This window comes from Oncorhynchus mykiss, chromosome 1 (assembly GCF_013265735.2).
Source record: "Oncorhynchus mykiss isolate Arlee chromosome 1, USDA_OmykA_1.1, whole genome shotgun sequence".
Lineage (NCBI taxonomy): Eukaryota > Metazoa > Chordata > Actinopteri > Salmoniformes > Salmonidae > Oncorhynchus > Oncorhynchus mykiss.
Genome location: NC_048565.1, coordinates 34,040,898 through 34,064,279, shown reverse-complemented (window position 1 = coordinate 34,064,279; position 23,382 = coordinate 34,040,898). Strand labels below are relative to the sequence as shown.

General features: G+C 41.0%; 1 protein-coding gene across 5 annotated transcripts; it reads right to left on the bottom strand.

The window, feature by feature from the left end:
- Positions 1-6,451: 6,451 nt before the first annotated feature.
- LOC110521655 (NACHT, LRR and PYD domains-containing protein 12) lies at positions 6,452-18,033 on the bottom strand. 5 transcript variants are annotated; one of them, XM_036976231.1, is made up of 14 exons: positions 17,731-18,033; positions 16,995-17,262; positions 16,780-16,878; positions 15,356-15,454; positions 12,555-12,635; positions 12,318-12,419; positions 10,389-12,182; positions 10,121-10,294; positions 9,830-10,003; positions 9,247-9,420; positions 8,818-8,991; positions 8,490-8,663; positions 8,165-8,338; positions 6,452-7,961 (listed from the first exon to the last, which is right to left on the bottom strand). In XM_036976231.1, exons 2-14 carry the CDS (start codon positions 17,171-17,173, stop codon positions 7,781-7,783), a joined length of 3,579 nt encoding a protein of 1,192 aa, XP_036832126.1. In that variant the 5' UTR covers positions 17,174-17,262; positions 17,731-18,033; the 3' UTR covers positions 6,452-7,780. The 5 variants fall into 5 exon arrangements, with proteins under 5 accessions (XP_036832126.1, XP_036832114.1, XP_036832108.1 ...); XM_036976219.1 differs by adding an exon at positions 17,329-17,334 and having other exon boundaries at positions 12,318-12,635; positions 17,731-18,029; XM_036976213.1 differs by having other exon boundaries at positions 12,318-12,635; positions 17,731-18,029.
- Positions 18,034-23,382: the final 5,349 nt, after the last annotated feature.

The following is a 23,382-nucleotide window of genomic DNA, read 5'->3' as shown; positions in this document are numbered from 1 at the left end:
TACACGTCAAATAACACTATTTGACATGTCAAATAAGATTGTTGACCAATCAATCAGGACACGAATATGACTGCACGTCACATAATAATTTAACGCCTTCATACATTTTTTAAAAGGTTGTTTTTTACGTAGATATTGTACATTGATTACACATTCACATTTCATGTCACAACAATTCATCAATACGTATGCTATGACACTGGTAAAGTTGTTTCGCGCTCCTACGGTGCTGGTCATTTAAAAGAAAGCTAGCTAGTTCATGGATGCAAACAATGTTCTTCCCCAAAACATAGAAAACGACATCTGTTTCAGTAGCTATATAGTTAGCTAGATAACTATATAGCTAGGTGTCATCATCTAAAATAACCCTAATTTATAAGATAGTTCTTATTTATTTAATGGTGGTCGCTAGTCACAATAAGAAATAGCTACAATAGTGTATTTTGTGGTTAGCCTTCAAAATAAACGTATGTCATTGACAGTGATGCAAATGAATACAAATAGTAGAATTATGCCATAATTGAATAGATCATGCTAAACGAGGTTAGAATGTTATAGAAAATAAACAAACGACAATAATTTGCTAATTTGACAAAAATCTGTTTGAAATCACACTGGAGTATTATACTTTAGAATTGCATAGGGGGCATACTTATTTCACTGTACAGCCTTACCTATGGATTGTGGATCAATGACATGGGGTATCAGTCTACTCAGTGACACGCAGAGAACATTAGCGTCGAAGCTCTAATTGCGGGACTCTGAAACAACTGTGAATTGAGACACATTTTTTGTCAACCTATGTGTATTGAACACTATTCCAAAGGAAAAACAATACTGGGTTGATGTTTTGGAGTCTAATAACTCAGAGGATATTGGGAAAAAATATATATTGGGTTTTGAGTAGACTGATAGCCCATTTCATTGATCCCCAATCCTTAGGTAAAGCTGTACAGTGCAATATGAATGTCTACACTAGGCTGACTGGGGTTTGCTTCACGTGGCTAATGACGCTCGACCGGACCTGGTTATGGGTTGTGACGCTAGCCACAATATGGATTAGGCATAATAGTGGAATTTGCGGTTTGCCTTCAAAATAAAGGTACCTCTTTGAAAGTGATGCTGAAGGTTACAATTGGCTGGAATCATGCCATATTTAGATTAGATAATGTTAAACAAGGTTGGAATGTGAAACAATGGAATGAAGTACCAGTCTACTCAGTGACACCGACAGAACACAACTGTGAAGAGTTTACGCAAATATTAGCATTGTAGATCTTATCGCGGGACTGTGACTGTGTGAAATCACCTTATAAGGTTAGCTTTGGGCAACAGGGTTAAGTAGCTGGCTATCTACTTCAATTTCAATAGTCGAACAAGTGGCAATACTTACTCACAAGGATTCCTAAATCATTCCTAAGAATAATGAAAATGACTGCAGTTTCTAGTGGTCATTGTTTTCAGGCTGATTGTATTGGTGCTTGGTACCCCAGAAGTTGCGGTCGAACAAATAATGCCTTATTACGTTTGCTTATTTGCAGACATTTTGTACAACTTTGACAGTTCTACTGATAGTAGTGGTGGCGCTTGCCTTGTACGTACAAATTCAGAACACAACATTCTATAATATAAGTGTTATTTTACGTGTCAAAGTAAAAGCTAATTTAACGCGTCAAATAGTGTTATTTGAAGTGTATATTTTGACACGCAAAGACCCAAACGCGTTCCACAATGAGCGTCACCTTCCCCATTCATGCAAATCAGCAGCACTTCAGGCAGTGAGCGATGAATTATCAAACACAACATTTATAGGTATTATGTATTTATTTTCACAACACAAACGTTAATTTTTTTTTTAAACTGCACCACACAACCAAGTTTAATAGTAAGTCCTACATTAGTGCATCCCCTCTCAAACTGCATACCCATCTCATCATCAATCACTGACATTTTGACTGAGTGGGGATGTTCAGAAATTAAAGAAGCCCATTTCAGAGGTCACCATAATAAAAATATATACTGTAGGATAGAGATGTAAGCAATGCCAGGCTTCTCAATTCCAGGTTAATCAGGAAATATTAGTACTAGAATACGGTAATCAAGCACAACATGTATAGGAAGACATATTTATTTCAACACCATAAACAAGCAGTGGTGACCCCTCATTCAAGGTTTGAACCCCATATTTATAGCAAAAATGGGGCATGCCTGTTTTGCATGTTATTTTGGCATTAATACGTGTCGTATATCAGTTTGCAAACAATGTAAAAAATAATATACATTAAGTTAATAAAGCCTCATACAAACATGGTATATTTTGTTTTCTTGAGTAAGGCAGCTCCAAAATGCAGCTGTTTCAGCCTAGCTCAGTGCTTTCTGTGATGGTGGGGAAAGCCAGCAGAAAATATGGAGCGTTGCGCCGTGATTGGCTCAGTGTTCTGTCACTCATGGTGACTTTACGTAACTGCAAAGTGTAAGGATACTTTGTTGCGGTTCAAACACTTAAAAGACACCCTATCCCCTCAGCCCTCGAAATAAGTAGACACTTCTGATGACGTATCATGATGTCTGACGAGTATATACTTGCAGGGCAAGGGGTGAGGGTGGAAAGAATGATTTTTAAATGAACCACCCTTGGCCGGAAATTCATCCCGAGATGATTGTATTTTCAGCCACCGGTAGCTTGTGGGTACTTTATATGCGCTACAGTCAATTATGAGTGCATGTCTACTAATATCAAATACATAATAATTAATATACGCCTACTGTATGATAGCAAGGAAATTAATTAGCTAACTGACGTTAGCCTGCCAAAATGGAAAATGTTTTATTTTTACAATTTCCAAAAGATAACCAAACAAAAACATATTTACTTTTTACGAGACGTGTTTGTGCCGTCATGTGCATTAGTTGCACAATTTCTAACTTATTTGCATTCGTTTTTACTTACACTTGTATGTTGACTTCGCCATTAAGGTTGTTTTTAAGTGTTCGCAGACTTTTGTTAGCGGATGTACAATCGTCGCAAATTGAATTATGGGGAGTTTCGGGGCCAGGAGTGAACATAATTGTACACTCGCAAAGCCGACTAAAAACGAGGGCTGAGGGGCTTGCGTTGCAAACTTCCCTTGCTTGGCTAATCATTTGGACCGCCCACCAAGATGGCAACGGGGATTCCCCCAAGGGCATAAGGCAATGGAAAGTGGACGAGGGTGAGTCTAAGTGTTTGGACCGCAGCAGCCAGTGAAAATGTTTGTCCTTTGGCTACTGCTGTAGAAGTGCACATCCAAGAAGGCTCAAGGTCATTGGCCACAGATAAAATCGTGTTATATGTGCAGTAGCTTTGATTGGACTGATCATGTCAACATCATACTTTCACAATCTTAATTAGCAATCATCACATGAATCAAGTCGACAATATACTGGCAAATCCCTTTTAATCCTTGTCATATGAAGAGAAATAAAGATAAATTATAGGTAAAACGTATCGGTACTCATCGACCATTGGACATAAACATTACACAACAAGTTGGAAATCTCAAATTCAACAATGAGTGGAACGAATCAGTGACAGTGGCTGTGTGGTGGTCCCATATCGGGGATTAAGGGTCTCACTTCCAAGTTTAAAATGATAAACATTCAACATTGGCCATGCTGTCAATTAAGCATGATTTGTGCTGCGCTCAAAACAACTGTTAACTCGGGAGGCCCGCGGCACCACCTTCCTGTTCAAGTGAGCACAGCATGAACAATGTGAGTCCAAAAATGTATTGTATGCTGCTGCATAAATTGTAATATGCCAGGGAAATATGTATACTGTAGCTAAGAAAGTAATACTAAGTGTATGTTGTGTAGTAAAATGTTAGTAGGCCATGTGTCTCACCCTAATAATTTGGTCTATTTGCTCCTCTTCATTTTGCCTCTAAAGTTACGTCCGTCCTAGCGCTCTCATTAATATCTTAATCGAAATTACGGATTGCCTCTTATCTGCATGTGTCACAAGGAGACCAAGGCGCAGCATACATTCCTCTTTATTAAAGAACCACTTACACAAACTAACGTGCCACTATAAACACTGGTGCTGACACAGGCAACTAATACATAGACAATAACCCACAGATAAACCAAGGAATATGGCTACCTAAATATGGTTCCCAATCAGAGACAACGATAAACAGCTGCCTCTGATTGAGAACCAATCTAGGCAACCATAGACATATAAACCCCTAGACATACAAAACCCCTAGACAATACAACAACTAAACACACCACCCTTGTCACCCTGACCTAACCAAATAAGAAAACAAAGATAACTAAGGTCAGGGTGTGACAGCATGTCGTCCCCTTATGCCATAGTTTGTACATCTCAGTTGTCATTAGAAACCACATTTGTTTAAGCAAATCAGTCATATCAGCTATGTTTTTTTAAAGGCAGTAAATGAAGCTGAATTAACTGTTTCACTGCCAGACAAGGTTCCGCTGATAGCCAGCTGGAGTAGTGGTAAGATGTCGGGACTGCAGTTGGGACAGCTTTATGTAGGCCCTAACAGTTTGTGGGCACCGTTATAGTGCAATTACTGTATTGTTTAGTGTTGTGTAGTGGCTTTGCTGGCATGTATTCCACTTTTCTTTTCGCCCCACCAAGATTGACATGCTAAAATCGGTACTGTAAATAAGACACACAAAAAAAAACTTTAAAAACAAATAAGAGGAAAATGCTACTTCTTGTACCCCATTGTGTGTGCTCCCCCCTCCCCTGTTGTTTTGGAGGTCCTCTTTGTGTTCTGGATGAAGTAAGAGTCGTGTCTGGCTGGGAACGTTCAGTCACTCAGTGGCCGAAACTGTAATCTCCTGCAACAGAAACAGCAACAAACACCAGAAACAGCAACAAACACCACAAACAGCTGAATTTTAGCTTATTGATATGGCATAAAAAACTGAGCTGAATTAAAGCATCTCAATGTTTGTATTTGGCTACAAAAGGTAAAACTCTGTGCAGTACATTTGGCATTGAATGGAGTCACTAGAAGAAAAGGTCCAACCCTACCGCAGTTATCGATCGATCCAAGATAGAGAGCACAGCAGTGTGTGAGAGAGAGATTTTTTTTTTAACATTCAGAACAAGCAATTTCAGTGTCCGATATATACACTGAGTGTACAAAACATTATGGACGTCTGCTCTTTCCATGACAGACTGACCAGATGAATCCAGGTGAAAGCTATGATCCCTTAATGATATCACTTAAATCCACTTCAATCAGTGTAGATGAAGGGGAGACAGGTTAAATAAGGATTGTGTCTATGTATAAGTGCCATTCAGAGGGTGAATAAGCAAGACAAAAGCGGGGTAGGGGTAGTATGTGCCAGGTGCACCGGTTTGTGTCAAGAACTGCAACGCTGTTGGGTTTTTCATGCTTAACAGTTTCCCATGTGTATCAAGAATGGTCCACCACCCAACATGACACAACTGTTGGAAGCATCGGAGTCAACATGGGCCAGCATCCCTGTGGAAGACTTTCGGCACCTTGTAGTCCATGCCCGGACAAATTAAGGCTGTTCTGGAGGGCGAAAGGCTGGTGTGCAACTCAATAGTAGGAAGGTCTTATTAATGTTTTGTACACTCTCTCTCTCTATATATAGTACCAGTAAAAGTTTGTACACATCCACTCATTCAAGGGTTTTTCTTAATTTGTATTATTTTCTACATTGTAGAATCATAGTGAAGACATCGATACTATGACATAACACATATGGAAACATGTAGTAACCAAATAAGTGTTAAACAAATCTAAATATTTTATATTTGAGATTCTTCAAAGTAGATACCATTTGCCTTAATGTCAGCTTTGCAGATAGTCACCTGGAATGCATTTCAATTAACAGGTGTGCCTTGTTAAGTTAATTTGTGGAATTTCTTTCCTTAATGCGTTTGAGCCAATCAGTTCAGTTGTGACAAGGTAGTGGTGGTATACAGAAGATAGCCCTATTTGGTAAAACACCAAGTCCATATTATGGCAAGAACAGCTCAAATAAGCAAAGAGACATTAGTCCATCATCACTTTAAGACATGAAAGTCAGTCGATCCTGAAAGTGTCAAGAACTTTGTGCAGTCGGAAAAACAATCTTGCTCTATGATGAAATTGGCTCTCATGAGGACCGCCACAGGAACGGAAGACCCAGAGTTATTTCTGCTGTAGAGGATAAGTTCATTAGAGTTAACTTCACCTCCGATTGCAGCCCACATAAATGCTTCACAGAGTTCAAGTAACAGACACATCAACATCAACTGTTTAGAGGAGACTGCCTGAATCAGGCCTTCTTGGTCAAATTGCTGCAAAGAAACCACTACAAAAAGACACCAATAAGAAGAAGAGACTTGCTTGGGCCAAGAAACACAAGAAATTGACATTTGTCACGGCTGTTGAAGGAAGTGGACCATGGTGTAGCGTGGTGTGCGTACATTTTCTTTTATTATAACAAATGAAGCCAACAAACGAGAAAACAACCGTGACGCTATGTGCCATAAACAAAAGTCAACTTCCCACAAAGACAGGTGGGAAAAGGGTTACCTAAGTATGGTTCTCAATTGGAGACAACGATAGACAGCAGTCCCTGATTGAGAACCCTACCCGGCCAAAACATAGAAATACAAATAATTGAACATAGAATACCCACCCCAAATCACACCCTGACCAAACCAAATAGAGACATAAAAAGGATCTCTAAGGTCATGGCGTAACAACATTAGACTGGTGGAAATCTGTCCTTTGGTCTGATGAATCCAAATGTGAGATTTTTGGTTCCAACCACTGTCTTTGTGAGACGCAGAGTAGCTGAACGGATAATCTCCGCATGTGTGGTTCCCACCATGAAGCATGGATGAGGAGGTGTGATGGTGTGGAGGTGCTTTGCTGGTGACAGTGTTGGTTAATTTATTAAGAATTCAAGGTATACTTAACCAGCATGGCTATCACAGCATTCTCCAGCTATATGCCATCCCATCTGGTTTGAGCTTAGAGGGACTATCATTTGTTTTTAACAGAACAATGACCCCAAAACTCACCTCCAGGCGGTGTAAGGGCTATTTGACCAAGGAGAGCAATGGGGTGCTGCATCAGATGACCTGTTCTCCACAATCACCCAACCTCAACCCAATTGAGATGTTTTGGGATGAGTTGGACTGCAGAGTGAAGGAAAAGCAACCAACAAAACCAGAGTTGAATGTCTCAGACTGGCCAATTAAAATAAAATATTAATATGGGCAAAAGAACACAGACACTGGACAGAGGAACTCTGCCTAGAAGGCCAGCATCCCGGAGTTGCCTCTTCACTGTTGACGTTGAGACTGGTGTTTTGCGGGTACTATTTAGTGAAGCTGCCAGTTGAGGACTTGTGAGGCGTCTGTTTCTTAAACTAGACACTAATGTACTTGTCCTCTTGCTCAGTTGTGCACCGGGGCCTCCCACTCTTTCTATTCCGGTTAGGACATTTCTAAGTGACCCCAAACTTTTGAATGGTAGTGTATATTTTTTAAACTATATCTTCCCGCTGTCTCTGAATTATTAGCTAACAACCCAGCATTCACAAGGATGCAACAAACATCCTTGTTTCTTGTTATAACAATGTTTGTGTGACATTTCCCCATGCATGCAGTGAAAATGTCTGCAGACAGAAAAGGTTTCTTCACAGAAAACTCTTCTTGAAATGTATGAAAATGCATTAAAAAAGGTGGAAATGTACCATAATAGTTTTATCAGACAAAAACGTTGTACAGAGTACATTATACAGTAAGTTTCTCCAGTTTACAGAGTGGATCCTCCAAGACATCAGAGAGCATCTTCTCCCCTGAGTCTCCTGGTTTATTCATTTGTAGATCTAGCTCTTTCAGGTGTGAGGGGTTTGACCTCAGAGCTGAAGCCAAAGAGGCACAGCCTTCCCATGTGACCCAACAATATAACAGCCTGCAGAGAGAGAAACACCTGTCATTCTGTCAGTTCTGGACACACTGAAAAACAATTTCTGATTGCTTTCCTGAACAGCACATTATTTGCCTGATGGGTGGCAACAACTTAAAAAAGGTATAAACATGCCATTTTTGATTACTACATTTAGTTTATCATTTGTTTTCATGCAACTTCATGGTCTCCAAGAAAGATGGCCTTACCCCAGTTTTTCCACTTTACAGTGTGTATTCCCCAGTCCAGCAGAGAGCAGCTTCACTCCTGAATCCTGTAGGTTATTGTGACTCAGGTGCAGCTCTCTCAGACTAGAGGAGTTTGAGCTGAGAGCTGAGGCCAGAGACCCACAGCATTTCTCAGTGAGGTTACAGCATTTCAGCCTGGGAATAAATATGAAGGTAATATTTATAGATTGCTCAGTCACAATGTTAATGTCCATCAGCAAGCTGCCTGCACACTGCCTGCAAGCCTCCAGGTGGATCAGTTCTAGCGCCCCTATTCTGACATTATGGAATATGCTGTAATACTTACGAAAGTCTTTCCAGTTTACAGAGTGGCTCCTCCAGGACAGCAGAGAGCATCTTCACACCTGAGTCTCCTGGTTGGTTGTTGGTCAGGTCCAGCTCTCTCAGATGTGAGGGGTTTGACCTCAGAGCTGAAGCCAGAGAAGCACAGCTCTCCTCTGTGACTCCACAGCCTACCATCCTGCAGACAGAGTGGTTTGTTTGTATAATATGCATTTTCATAGGACATGATGACATTATTTATGTTCAAACATAACTACCCAATTTAGTTTCCCTTTATCCTTTGTGAACATTAATGAAATAAACAAAGAACATGTATTTTAATTACACATCACCTCAGTGTTTCCAGTTGACATTGTGGTTCCTTCAGTGCAGCAGAGAGATGGTTAATTCCTGAGTCTCTTAACTTATTTCCACCTAGGTCAAGCTCTCTCAGGTGTGAGGGGTTTGTCATCAGAGCTGAAGCCAGATAATAACATCCTTCCTCTGTGGTTTTAGAGTTATACAGCCTGCAGAGGGATTCAACATAATTGAATGTCCTACTGTCATCGGCATTGTAGTACACTTCATTACTCATTGAGAAGTAACTTCGAGTTTCTAAGAGCAACTGGAGAGCTGTACTTCCTCATTCTCCCTTAGGTTTCTGATCTCAGAATTAAATGCCCATGCCCAGATATCCTCAACAAAATCAGATCACAAATCACATAATCATTTGACCTAAATCCTGAAATTACAGACCGTTCTTGAGATGCTCTAGTACTCACTTCAGTTTTTGCAATTTACACTGTGGATTTTCCAGGACAGCAGAGAGCAGCTTCACTCCTGAGTCTCCTGGTTGGTTGTTGTTCAGGTCGAGTTCTCTCAGGTGTGAGGGGTTTGACCTCAGAGCTGAAGCCAGAGAAGTACAACCCTCCTCTGTGACTCCACAACCAGAAAGGCTACAGAGGGAGAGAGTATTACATTTACATTTTAGCCAGTTAGCAGACAATCTTATCCAGAGCGACTTAAGAGTTAGATTATAACTATCCTCATGTAAACAGCTATTAGAGATCCACGTATTGCTTAGTGAATGACAGATGAATGACCCAATCTTCTTTCCAAGAAGACAGCCAACTTCATTTGATCACCTTATTACAGGATAACTTTCCTCAATGCAGGAAATGTAAAACTTGTAATATATTTGAGTTTTTAAAAAGCTTCAGAAGTATATAATTTCAATTTTCCCATAAAAAAAATGTCCATGAATTATAATCCACATAATAATTCAAATTTCCTGTTGCTGCAGGATTCTTTTCCTGCTGTAGCAAACTGGCTCGAATTAGGATCCGACATCTGTATGAAACTAACCTCAGTATGTCCAGTTTACAGTGTGGATCCTCCAGTACAGTAGAGAGCAGCTTTAGCCCAGAGTCTCCAAGGATATTCCTGCTCAGATCCAGCTCTCTCAGGTGGGAGGAGTTTGACCTTAGAGCTGAAGCCAGAGAAGCACAGCCAATCTTTGTGGTACCACAGCTCTTCAGCCTGCAATGGGGAAAATACTCCGCTCTATACACAACTGGACATTTAAAATAGTTGAATTATTTCACATTTCCAAAAACTAAAGTAATTATATATTCCCACTCTGAGAGATGCCCTTACCTCAGTGTCTTCAATTTACAACCTGGATTCTTCAATCCATCAGAGAGCAGCTTCACTCCTGAATCCTGCAGTTTATTGTCACTCAGGTCCAGCTCTCTCAGTGAAGAAGAGTTCGATCTGAGAGCTGAAGCTAAAGACTTACAGCATCTTTCAGTCAAGTTACAATCTTTCAGGCTGGAATAAATAATAAAACACATTTGGTCCACAAACAGGGTAAAGACTACAAAGACCATGAGGAAATTATGAAAATGTGTCCATAAATACTCACATTGCTGTTCTGGTGGCTTTGACCACTGGTAGCAGCCTAAGAAGACCCTCCTCTGATCTGAAATACTTTCTCAGTTCGAAAACATCCTGCTTCTCCACTGAAGTCAGCAAAACAAAGACCAGAGCAGACCACTGTGCAGGTGACAGTTCAGCTTTTGAGAGACTTCCTGAGCTCAGATAGCTTTGGATCTCCTCCACTAGAGAAATGTCATTCAGTTCATTCAGACAGTGGAACAGGTTGATGCACCTCTCTGGAGAGGGATTCTTCTTGATCTTCATCTTTATGTACTTGGCTGTTTCCTCACTGCTTTGGGACTTGCTTTCTGTCTGTGACAGTAAGCCTTGTAAGAGAGTTTGATTGGACTCCAGTGATAGGCCCAGAAGGAAACGGAGGAACAGGTCCAGGTGTCCATTCATACTTTGTAAGGCCTTGTCCACTGCACTTTTGTGTAGAAACAATGCAGGTGTTTCTCCTGACATTGTCTTAATATTTACACCTTGAGAGAGAAGATTTACATTGCTGTTTTTGAATGTGAGAAACACATACAGAGCAGCTAAAAACTCCTGAATGCTTAGATGTACAAAGCAGAATAACTTCTCCTGGCACAGCCCTTTCTCCTCTCTAAAGATCTGTGTGCACACTCCTGAGTACACGGATGCTTCTGTGACATCAATGCCACATTCTCTTAGGTCTTCCTCGTAGAAGATCAGATTACCTTTTTCCAGCTGTTGATAAGCCAGTTTCCCCAGTTTCATTATCATTACTGTATTCCAGTGGTGATCAATGTAATCTTCTCCAAGATACTTTTTACTACTCTGTTTGGTCTGAAAGATCAGGAAGTGTGTGCACATTTGAGTCAGAGTCTTCGGGATCTCTCCACTCTCTGCTTCACCCAACATTCTCTCTAGAACAGTGGCTGAAACCCAACAGAAAACTGGTATGTGGCACATGATGTAGAGACTCTTTGAGGATTTAATGTGTGAGATGATTCTGCTGGCCAGGTTCTCATCACTGAATCTCTTCCTGAAGTACTCCTCCTTCTGTGGGTCATTGAACCCTCGTACCTCTGTCACCTGGTCAACACACTCAGGAGGGATCTGATTGGCTGCTGCAGGTCGGGAGGTTGTCCAGAGAAGCGCAGAGGGTAACAGATTCCCTTTAATAAGGTTTGTCAGCAGCACATCAACTGAGGTTGACTCTGAGACATCAAAACAGGTCTTATTGTTCTGGAAGTCAAGAGGGAGTCGACACTCATCCAGACCATCAAATACAAACAGGACTTTGCACTCATCATAGTTAATCATTTTGGATTCTTTCATTTCCATGAAAAAATATTGTAAAAGTTCCATCAAACTGCATCTCTTCGTCCTCATCAAATTCAGCTCACGAAAAGGAAGTGGAAATATGAACTGAATATCCTTATTGGCTTTTCCTTCGGCCCAGTCCAGAATAAACTTCTGCACAGAAATGGTCTTTCCAATGCCAGCGACTCCCTTTGTCAACGCAGCTTTTATACGCCTGTCTTGTCCAGGTAAGGGTTTAAAGATGTCATTACATTTGATTGGTGTATCTTGTGTTGCTGGTCTCTTGGATGCTGCCTCAATCTGTCTTATCTCATGGTCATTATTGACCTTTCCACTTCCACCTTCAGTGATGAAAATCTCTGTGTAGATGTCATTGAGAAGTGTAGGGTTTCCTTGCTGTGCTAGTCCCTCAAAAACACACTGAAATCTCTTCTTCAGAGTTGATTTGAGCTTCTCTTGGATTTCTGCCTCAGCACTGACATTTTGGTGCCTGGGAAAATTACATAAAATGTTTAAACATTTTGTATCAAATGAGGAACAAATGGAAACTGAATCAACAGTTATGAAGACCTGAGACAATGTGGTCTCCAAGTGATATGAAGTCGTAGAAACAGCAGACACTCACATTTTCTGATCTACGGGAAAGACATTCGCTCCTTCATATGGCTCCATGGACACAGTGCAGGAAGGAGGACAGTCCTGTCTCTGCTGAGGGAGTGGAGGGACCCTGTCAAAACAAACTTTTACATCTTTACAAAGAACAAGAAGTCCTGGGTGCGTGTTTGAGTTTTGTTTTAAAGAAACCATGAACTCTAAATATTGTAATAACATTTTATTTGACATAAGTGGTTCATTACTGAACCTCTTTGGCAGGTCCATAGACTTGTCACTCTTCATAGACAAACAGCTGGGTACAGGAGACACTGGTCTCTCTTGTTGGATCCTGACAAAAAACAAGGAAATTATATTTAGTTTGGCTAAGGAAGAAATAGTCAAAATTGTTGTTGAGGAGTAATTATAATGTACAGTACCAGTCAAAAGTTTTGACACACCAAGAGTACTCGTTCCAGGGTTTTTCTTTATTTTTACTATTTTCTACATTGTAGAATAATACTGAAGACCTCAAAACTATGAAATAACACATATGGAATCATGTAGTAAAAAAAACAGTGTTAAACAAATCGAAATATATTTTATATTTGAGATTTTTCAAAGTAATGACCCTTTGCCTTGACAGCTTTGCACACTCTTGGCATTCTCTCAACCAGGTTCATGAGGTAGTCAGTCACCTGGAATACATTTCAATTAACAGGTGTGCCTTATTAAAAGTTAATTTGCGGAATTTATTTACTTCTTAAAAGGATAGGCCCCTTTAAAAAATTTTTTTAACCTAAAATGACACCCAAATCTAACGGCCTGTAGCTAAGGCCCTGAAGCAAGGATATGCATTTTTTTGGTACGATTTGAAAGGAAACACTTTGAAGTTTGTAGAAATGTGAAGGAATGTAGGTGAATATAACACATTAGATCTGGTAAAAGATAATACGAAGAAAAAACCAACCGTTCTGTTAGCATCATCTCTTGAAATGCAAGAGAAAGGCCATAATGTATTATTCCAGCCCAGGTGCAATTTAAAATTTGGCCACTAGACGGCAACAGTGTATGTGAAAGTCTTAGACTGATCCAATGAACAATTGCATTTCTGTTCAAAATGTTGTATCAAGACTGCCCAAATGTGCTTAATTAGTTTATAAATAACTTTTCATGTTCAAAATTGTGCACTCTCCTCAAACAATAGCATGGTATTCTTTCACTGTCATAGCTACTGTTAATTGGACAGTGCAGTTAGATTAACAAGAATTTAAGCTTTCTGCCGTTATCAGATATGTCTATGTCCTGGGAAATGTTCTTGTTACTTACAACCTCATGCTGATCGCATTAGCCTAAGTTAGTTCAAACGTCTCACAGGGGACCCACCAACCCTGAAGTTTAATGCATTTGAGCCAATCAGTTGTTGTGACAAGGTAGGGGTGGCATATTGAAGATAGCCCTATTTGGTAAAAGACCAAGTCCATATTATGACAAGAACAGCTCAAATAAGCAAAGATAAACGACAGTCCGTCATTACTTTAAGACATGAATGTCAGTCAATCCTGAAAAGTTCAAGAACTTCAAAAGTTTAGTCGCAAAAACCATAAAGCGCTATGATGAAACTGGCTCTCATGAGGACCGCCACAGGAAAGGAAGACCCAGAGTTACTTCTGCTGCAGAGGACAAGTTCATTAGAGTTAACTGCACCTAAGATTGCAGCCCAAATAAATGCTTCACAGAGTTCAAGTAACAAACACATCTCAAAATCAACTGTTCAGAGGAGAGTGCATGAATCAGGCGTTCATGGTGGAATTTCTGCAAAGAAACCACTACTAAAGGACAACAATAACAAGAAGTGACTTGCTTGGGCCAAGAAACACCAGCAATGTGTGGTGCCCACCATGAAGCATGGAGGAAGTGTGATGATGTGGGGGTGCTTTGCTGGTGACACTGTCTGTGATTTCTTTAGAATTTAAGGCACACTTTCCTGACCCCTCCTGTCTCAGCCTCCAGTATTTATGCTGCAGTAGTTTATGTGTGGGGGGGCTAGGGTCAGTCTGTTATATCTGGAGTATTTCTCCTGTCTTATCCGGTGTCCTGTGTGAATTTAAGTATGCTCGCTCTAATTATTTCTCTCTTTCTTTCTTTATCTCTCTCGGAGGACCTGTGCCCTAGGACCATGCCTCAGGACTACCTGGCATGATGACTCCTTGTTGTCCCCAGTCCATCTGGCCGTTCTGCTGCTCCAATTTCAACTGTTCTGCCTGCGGCTATGGAACCCTGACCTGTTCACTGTGATTACTACTATTTGACCATGCTGGTCATTTATGAACATTTGAACATCTTGGCCATGTTCTGTTATAATCTCCACATGGCACACCCAGAAGAGGACTGGCCACCCCTCATAGCCTGGTTCCTTTCTATGTTTCTTCCTACGTTTTGGCCTTTCTAGGGAGTTTTTCCTAGCCACTGTGCTTCTACACCTGCATTGCTTGCTGTTTGGGGTTTTGGGCTGGGTTTCTGTACAGCACTTTGATATATCAGCTGATGTAAGAAGGGCTATATAAATGCATTTGATTTGATTAGATTTTTCAACATTACAAAGACCCAAAACACAACTCCAGGTTGTGGAGAGGAGAGATGGAGTGCTGCATCAGATGACCTGGCCTCCACAATCACCCGACCTCAACCCAGTTGAGATGGTTTGGGATAAGTTGGATCGCAGAGTTAAGGAAAAGCAACCAACAAGTGCTCAGCATATGTGGGAACTCCTTCAAGACTGTTGGAAAAACATTCCTCATTAAGCTGGTTGAGAGAATGCCAAGAGTGTGCAAAGCTGTCATCAAGGCAATGGGTGGCTACTTTTTAAGAATCTAAAGTCTAAAATATATTTTGATTTGTTGAACACTTTTTGTTACTACGTGATTACATATGTGTTATTTCATAGTTTTGATGTCTTCACTATTATTCTACAAAAATAGTAAAAATAAAGAAAAACCCTTGAATGTGTAGGTGTGTCCAAATGTTTTACTGGTACTATATGTGTGTGGTTAAAACAATAATTCTTATAACCCTTGTTCACTGGAAAAGTTGATTGGTGGTCCCATAGACTGGTCACTCTTCATAGACACACAGCTGGTTACAGGAGACACTGGTCTCTCCTGATGGACCCTGTCAAAAACCATGGAGATTAGTTTTAGTCTGAATGGGGAAGGGTGAGGGTGCTCAGATATCTGTATGGCAATCATTCTTAAATGGAAGAACTTTGGAACTACTAAGACTCTTCCTAGAACTGCCCACCCAGCCAAACTGAGCAATCGGGGTTATTCTGTGGAAATGGGAGAACCTTCCAGAAGGACAACCATCTCTGCAGCACACCACCAATCAGACCATTATGGTAGAGTGGCCAGACGGAAGCCACTCCTCAGTTAAAGGCACATGACAGCCCACTTGGAGTTTGCCAAAAGGCACCTAAAGTACTCTCAGACCATGAGAAACAAGATTCTCTGGTCTGATGAAACCAAGACTGAACTCTTTGGCCTGAATGCCAGGCGTCACGTCTGGAGGAAACCTAGCACCATCCCAACGGTGAGGCATGGTGGTGGCAGGATTGAGGAAAAGATGAACAGAGCAAAGTACAGAGAGATCCTTGATGAAAACCTGTTCCAGAGCGCTCAGGACCTCCGACTCTGGCAAAGGTTCACATTCCAACAGGACAACGACCCTAAGCACACAGCCAAGACAACGCAGGAGCGGCATTGGGACAAGTGTCTGAATGTCCTTGCATGGCCCAGCCAGAGCCCGGACTTGAACCTGATCTAACAGCTCTGGAGAGACCTGAACATAGCTGTGCAACTACGCTCCCCATCCAACCTGGACTCCCAAGTGGCACATCGGTCTAAGGCACTGCATCTCAGCGCTAGAGGCATCACTACAGACCCTGGTTTGATTCCAGGCTGTATCACTGCTGGCCGTGATTGGGAGTTCCATAGGGCAACGCACAATTGGCCCAGCGTCGTTAGGGTTTGGCCAGGTTAAGCAGTCATTGTAAATCAGAATTTGTTTTTGACTGACTTGCCTAGTTAAATAAAGGTTAAATAAAAGAAACAAAAAACCTGACAGAGCTTGAGAGGATCTGCAGAGAAGAATGGGAGAAACTCCCCAAATACAGGTGTGCCAACCTTGTAGCATCATTCCCAAGAAGACTTGTGGCTGTAATCGCTGCCAAAGGTGCTTCAACAAAGTACTGAGTAAAGGGTCTGAATACTTATGTAAATGTAATATTTCAGTGTTTTTGTTATACATTTGCAAAAATGAATAAACTTTTTTGCTTTGTCATTATGGGGTGTTGTGTGTAGATTGATGAGGGGGGTGAAAATAATTGAATTAATTTTAGAAATAAGGCTGTAATGTAACAAAATGTGGAAAAAGTCAAGGGGTCTGAATACTTTCCAAATGCACCGTATATTTGTGGTTAAAACGATAAGTCTCATTACCCCTGTTCACTGGAAAAGTTGATTGGTGGTCCCATAGACTGGTCACTCTTCATAGACACACAGCTGGTTACAGGAGATGCTGGTCTCTCCTGATGGACCCTGACAAAAACCATGGAAATTATTGTTAGTCTGACTAGGGAAGAAATTGTTTTTGACGGCGCTCAGATATCCGTATCAGGATTATGTAGGTGTGTGGTAAAACTAAGTCTTATTACCACTGTTCACTGGACAATGGTTCTTTACTGAAGTTATACGGAGGATCGATTGACATGTCACTCTTCATGGACACACAGCTGGGTACAGGAGACACTGGTCTCTCCTGCTCCTCTTTCTCGCCTGAGAGAATATTTTTCGAAAAACTGTCCCCCTCCTCTCTCTCTGCAGAGAGACTCATTTTAGAGGTTGTAATTCCCTTCTCACGGGAAGACAAATACTACTGTCCTCTGACCTAGATCAGCCCTGTGAACACACACACACACACACCTCCACCCATACAGAGAGGAAGAGAGAGAGTATCAATCATACACAATGCTGTCAAATAGCTACTACACACACTACCAAATTTAAGTGGCTGATTTCTGTAACATGTGTTGGCTATCCAGGAAGTGTATCACTTTCGACTGTTACGCATTTGCCAACTATAGTCAACTGGACTACTTTAACTTGTTAGCAACTTTGCTAGCATGTATACCTAGCTGGCACATGTACAAGCCATAGCAGTGACAAAGATTAGTAGAATTTAAATGAATGAGGTGGTCCTTTCTGCAAACAGTGTATTTTTTATGAATTTAGCTGGCTAGATTACACAGTTCGCAAACAGGATCAATAATTGAATAGACATTAAATATGCTACTCCTTTAATCTCCCCTTTTCCTCATCTCTGCTCTACTCTTCTCTTTCAATAACTTTCTATTTTCTTGTAGCAAGAAACAAAAACAGTCTGTAATGCTTACCACTGAGATGGGTTGCTCGGTTTGAGAATGCTGCTGTAGGCTGTAGCTTCTTTGTTTGACTGCTTAAAGGGCAGAATGTAGGGAGGGCAAGCCAGGGCAGGCACAGTATTTGACTTCCGCCTTATGGGAATTTGGTAGCTAGATGAGCTACATTTGCTTGGTAGGTTGTTGCTATGCCTCTTTCCTCTCTCTGTGATCTTTATGGGTGCTTTTACGCTGTGTGGTGCATGGAAACAGAGTAATCTTCTGAGCCACTATCTTCAGACTGACATAGGGTAAAGGGCAATGTGCATCACCAAAGTTGTCCGAAGTGATTTAATAAAATAACAGGAAGTAATTTACACCAGCTGTCTGCATATGAAACCTTGTGAAACAGCCTGTTTTAAAACCTGGGAAAAAAATGTATTAAAGGTGGATTAACAAGTGACTCGGTGTGGCGTACAAACAAACAAAGCCTCCACTGTGATCCAACAGTTGTACATTTGATGAGAAAGAAAATATCTTTGCTGATAAATGTAGGTACTTTACGCCCACTGTAACAGTGTTCCTCTCCACCAGAGAGCACTGTTGTTTAATGAATGGTGAGGTTTGTCACCTGCTCCTCCTCTCTTCCAAATCATACTGCCAATATACCTTTTACTTCCCCTACGTTTGTCTTTTTCAATATAGCTTTTTACTTATCTCTATGGTTCTATTTTTATATTGATCTATTTCTCTCCTTCTCTCTCTCTTTCTCTCTCTCTATTTTTCCAACTCTCTCTGTCTCTGTGCATCATCTCCACAATGCTGGACTTCAATGGGGTTGGAATGGATGTTACCATAGCAATCGCTCATTTAGGTGGGATACCATCGGATACCATACTGTAACCAAAGACATATAAATGTAGGGTCTGGGAGGGTGGGGGGTTGAGGTTGGGGTTTCTGGGAAGGGTTTAGGGGTGTTAGGGGTCTCGTTATCAGTGGTTAATTGCCACATTATCAGGAACAGGGTGAATCTGTGGTGGATCAAACTGTATTACAGTGATAGCAACACCTCCTGGCACACGCCTGGGGGCAGTGGGAGGGGAGCCTGGCATCAGGTGTATGTGTGTCTTATTACATTTGGGTTGGTTGCATGATGTTTGTTTTATTGATCCAGTCTGCATTCCCACCAAGATTCCCACACAGATGAATCTCTTTCTTTCTTTCTCTCTCTCTCTCTCTCTCTCTCATGCTCTTTCTCTCTCTCTCTTCGCAGTCACATGTGTGTGTTTAGTTGCTGTTTACTAGATTGTCTCTAAGTGATCTGTGCAATTTTACACATTTTGCCATTGGACGGAGAGAAAATGTAGTAATTTTATAACACATTTCATGCTAATCTACTCATTTTGCCATGGGGCAGAGAGTAATTTTTGCAGTTTTAAAGCTAATTTCCTGCAATTCTGCAAATCTTCCCATGGGGTAGAGATTTATCAGCCGGGCTAGACAATCTGGACCCTCTCTGTCTAAAATTACCTGCTGAAATTGTTGCAACCCCTATTACTAGCCTGTTTCTCTTTCGTATCGTCTGAGATTCCCAAAGATAAGAAAGCTGTCGCGATCATCCCTCTCTTCAAATAAGGAGATACTCTAGACCCAAACTGCTACAGACCTATATCTATCCTACCCTGCCTTTCGAAGGTCTTCGAAAGCCAAGTTAACAAACAGATTACCGACCATTTAGAATCCCACCGTACCTTCTCCACTATGCAATCTGGTTTCAGAGCTGGTCATGGGTCCACCTCAGCCACGGTCAAGGTCCTAAATGATATCATAACCGCCATCGATAAAAGACATTACTGTGTAGCCATATTCATCGACCTGGCCAAGGCTTTCAACTCTGTCAATCACCTAATTCTTATCGGCAGACTCAACAGCATTGGTTTCTCAAATGACTGCCTCATCTGGTTCACCAAGTACTTGGGCCTGGAGACATGTAACCGCTCTCAGATTAATAGACAGAGCTATGGACTGACCATCCCATGATATAAAAATGATTGTTTTAACCATGTTATGAGACTATAAAGTGGTTGTTTACATTTACATTGTTTACAAACATTGGAGAAAAACAAGCTTATATTTTGGGTTCTCATGGAGTGTGACAGTTGAGCTAAACTCATGAAGCATTTATGTTATATTCTTCAAGAATCAATGGATATATATTTTTATATATAATTTATACGTTGAAAAATGGATGTAGCAACTACAGATTGCCAATTTAAGTCTATCAAAAGTGAGCAAGTTTTTATTTCCAGCACGAATTAGATTTTTTTATTCCATAGGCTGGGATCCGCTCTATGCAGCTGTTGCAAGAGCGCATTTTTCACTGGCTGTCCACTGGTTTCAAAAACAATGATTGATAGGCAGATTCAATTCTTGAATTCAACCATTATTGGGTTCAAATACACATTTAGATTTGTGAACAGCCATCCACAACAACCACAATCCGTAAAGCGTAAATAGGTAAATGAGAGAGCAGCAGTGTGATTCACATCAATGCGCTATGTAGATATCAATAATAAGTGTTATCCGTATCGCTGTAGACTACTGCTACAGCGATACTGCTGTCTTCCTTACTGTACCTCTAAGCGTTTATTCAAGTTGGATAATCTTTTGATGCCGACAGCAGTTGCACCATTGGAAGACAGCTTGGACTGTAGCCCACAAAAACCTATTCCTGCTGGTTTCCCTCGATCCATCAAACACATTTGGTGTGTCATAATAGTGGTCTCTGACTTGTGGTCAGACTCGCTCTGGTGGAACAAATTTAAATCTGCGCCTTTTTTTTCAATTCTGATTTGAAAGTCATTGAGAAAACAGAGAAGTGTCATCCTTTCTGAATTTAAGTAATACTCAATTTTTTAAAAAGTATCTGTGATCTGATTACAATATTTTTTTTGCAGGTAACATAATGGATTACAGTTACCGTTTTTTGTAATCCATTACATATACAGTGGGGCAAAAAAGTATTTAGTCAGCCACCAATTGTGCAAGTTCTCCCACTTAAAAAGATGAGAGGCCTGTAATTTTCATCATAGGTACACTTCAACTATGACAGACAAAATGAGAAAAAAAAATCCAGAAAATCACATTGTAGGATTTTTAATTTATTTATTTGCAAATTATGGTGGAAAATAAGTATTTGGTCACCTACATTACAAGCAAGATTTCTGGCTCTCACAGACCTGTAACTTCTTCTTTAAGAGTATAAAAGACACCTGTCCACAACCTCAAACAGTCACACTCCAAACTCCACTATGGCCAAGACCAAAGAGCTGTCAAAGGACACCAGAAACAAAATTGTAGAACTGCACCAGGCTGGGAAGACTGAATCTGCAATAGGTAAGCAGCTTGGTTTGAAGAAATCAACTGTGGGAGCAATTATTAGGAAATGGAAGACATACAAGACCACTGATAATCTCCCTCGATCTGGGGCTCCACGCAAGATCTCACCCCGTGGGTTCAAAATGATCACAAGAACGGTGAGCAAAAATCCCAGAACCACACGGGGGGACCTAGTGAATGACCTGCAGAGAGCTGGGACCAAAGTAACAAAGCCTACCATCAGTAACACACTACGCCGCCAGAGACTCAAATCCTGCAGTGCCAGACGTGTCCCCCTGCTTAAGCCAGTACATGTCCTGGCCCGTCTGAAGTTTGCTAGAGAGCATTTGGATGATCCAGAAGAAGATTGGGAGAATGTCATATGGTCAGATGAAACCAAAATATAACTTTTTGGTAAAAACTCAACTCGTCGTGTTTGGAGGACAAAGAATGCTGAGTTGCATCCAAAGAACACCATAAAGTGTGAAGCATGGGGGTGGAAACATCATGCTTTGGGGCTGTTTTTCTGCAAAGGGACCAGGACGACTGATCCATGTTAAGGAAAGAAAGAATGGAGCCAGCAAGGGCATTGAAGATGAAACGTGGCTGGGTCTTTCAGAATGACAATGATCCCAAACACACTGTCCGGGCAACGAAGGAGTGGCTTCGTAAGAAGCATTTCAGTCCTGGAGTGGCCTAGCCAGTCTCCAGATCTCAACCCCATAGAAAATCTTTGGAGGGAGTTGAAAGTCTGTGTTGCCCAGCAACAGCCCCAAAACATCACTGCTTTCGATGAGATCTGCATGGAGGAATGGGTCAAAATACCAGCAACAGTGTGTGAAAACCTTGTGAAGACTTACAGAAAACGTTTGACCTCTGTCATTGCAACAAAGGGTATATAACAAAGTATTGAGATACACTTTTGTTATTGACCAAATACTTATTTTCCACCATAATTTGCAAATAAATTCATTAAAAATCCTACAATGTGATTTTCTGGATTTTTTTTCTAATTTTGTCTGTCATAGTTGAAGTGTACCTATGATGAAAATTACAGGCCTCTCATCTTTTTATGTGGGAGAACTTGCACAATTGGTGGCTGACTAAATACTTTTTTGCCCCACTGTATCCATTGATTACTCCCCAACCCTGGTGTTCTATTTCAAGCATGCGTCTGATGGTACAGATGATACAAGGTGTATGAGTTCGATATACTGTATATCCACAAATCAACTGTATTTGGCCTACATTTCACTTAAGAATTTTTGTGTCAAAATGTATCAATTATTCCATCCCTTTCTTATTTTCTATAACATCCAATATCATCATTACAATGATAATCCATTACTTCCCTATTTTCTCCCTCCATCCTTCATCCTCTCCTCCGTAGTCTACTGCTCCCACTCTTTCCCCTTCCTCTCCTCCGCTCCGCCGCATCCAATTGATGCTGTCTGCGCAATTACGCACATGCGCAATGGGATGTTTTAGCCATTTGCAGGAAACCAACTAGCAGGAATAATAAATAGCTAAGTGTTTTTCTCTCCTATATGATCAGACCTAACTGTACCTTTCCCCTTCCGTCCCAATGTTTACAGTATATATAACTTTAAGAAGAAGATTTTAGGAACATAGACTGTTATGCTGCTCTCTCTGGTTCAAAGGTAATATGTGGATGTTCAGTAGACCCTCTATGTGACTGGATTACTACAGCTCCAAGGAGTCCGCAGACGACAGACACTGCCGTACAGATGTGAGTCTGCGTATTTTTCTAACTGTCGGGGATTTCGCACAGCCCATGTAACCCAGGTAATGAAAGCTGCATGGGTTCGTTGTTGACGGCTACTGGTGCCTGTTATATCGACATTTGTATTACTTTATTATAGCCTAACCTAGACATAATTATTCTACAGACCAGCGGACTGTTTATCTTAACGCAAATGTGTTTGTTTCGTCAGTGCGAGTTTTGAGTGTCACCTTTGTTTGGCTGTGGTTGTTGACTGGAAAGAAGAGCGCTGTGCCTTTGTAAACTGGTGCGGGCTGTTTGTACTTGTTCTCTCTAGAGTAGGCTAAACGAAGACAGAAGTAGGCTACAATAAAATTAACATCGCCAAAGTCACCATTCCAGTTAAATAATGTATGTCTGTGTCAGCCGGTGTATGTTGGTTACCAGCAGCAGTTGCAGGCTACTGTCAGAGATACAGTAGTTCCACGTTTTTTAGTATTTTTTGGGGGCCATTATTTGGACATAGCCCTAGGTTATTGTTCTATCTGTGTGGAAATGAAAACCTTTAGGGCCAGGGGAGCAGCT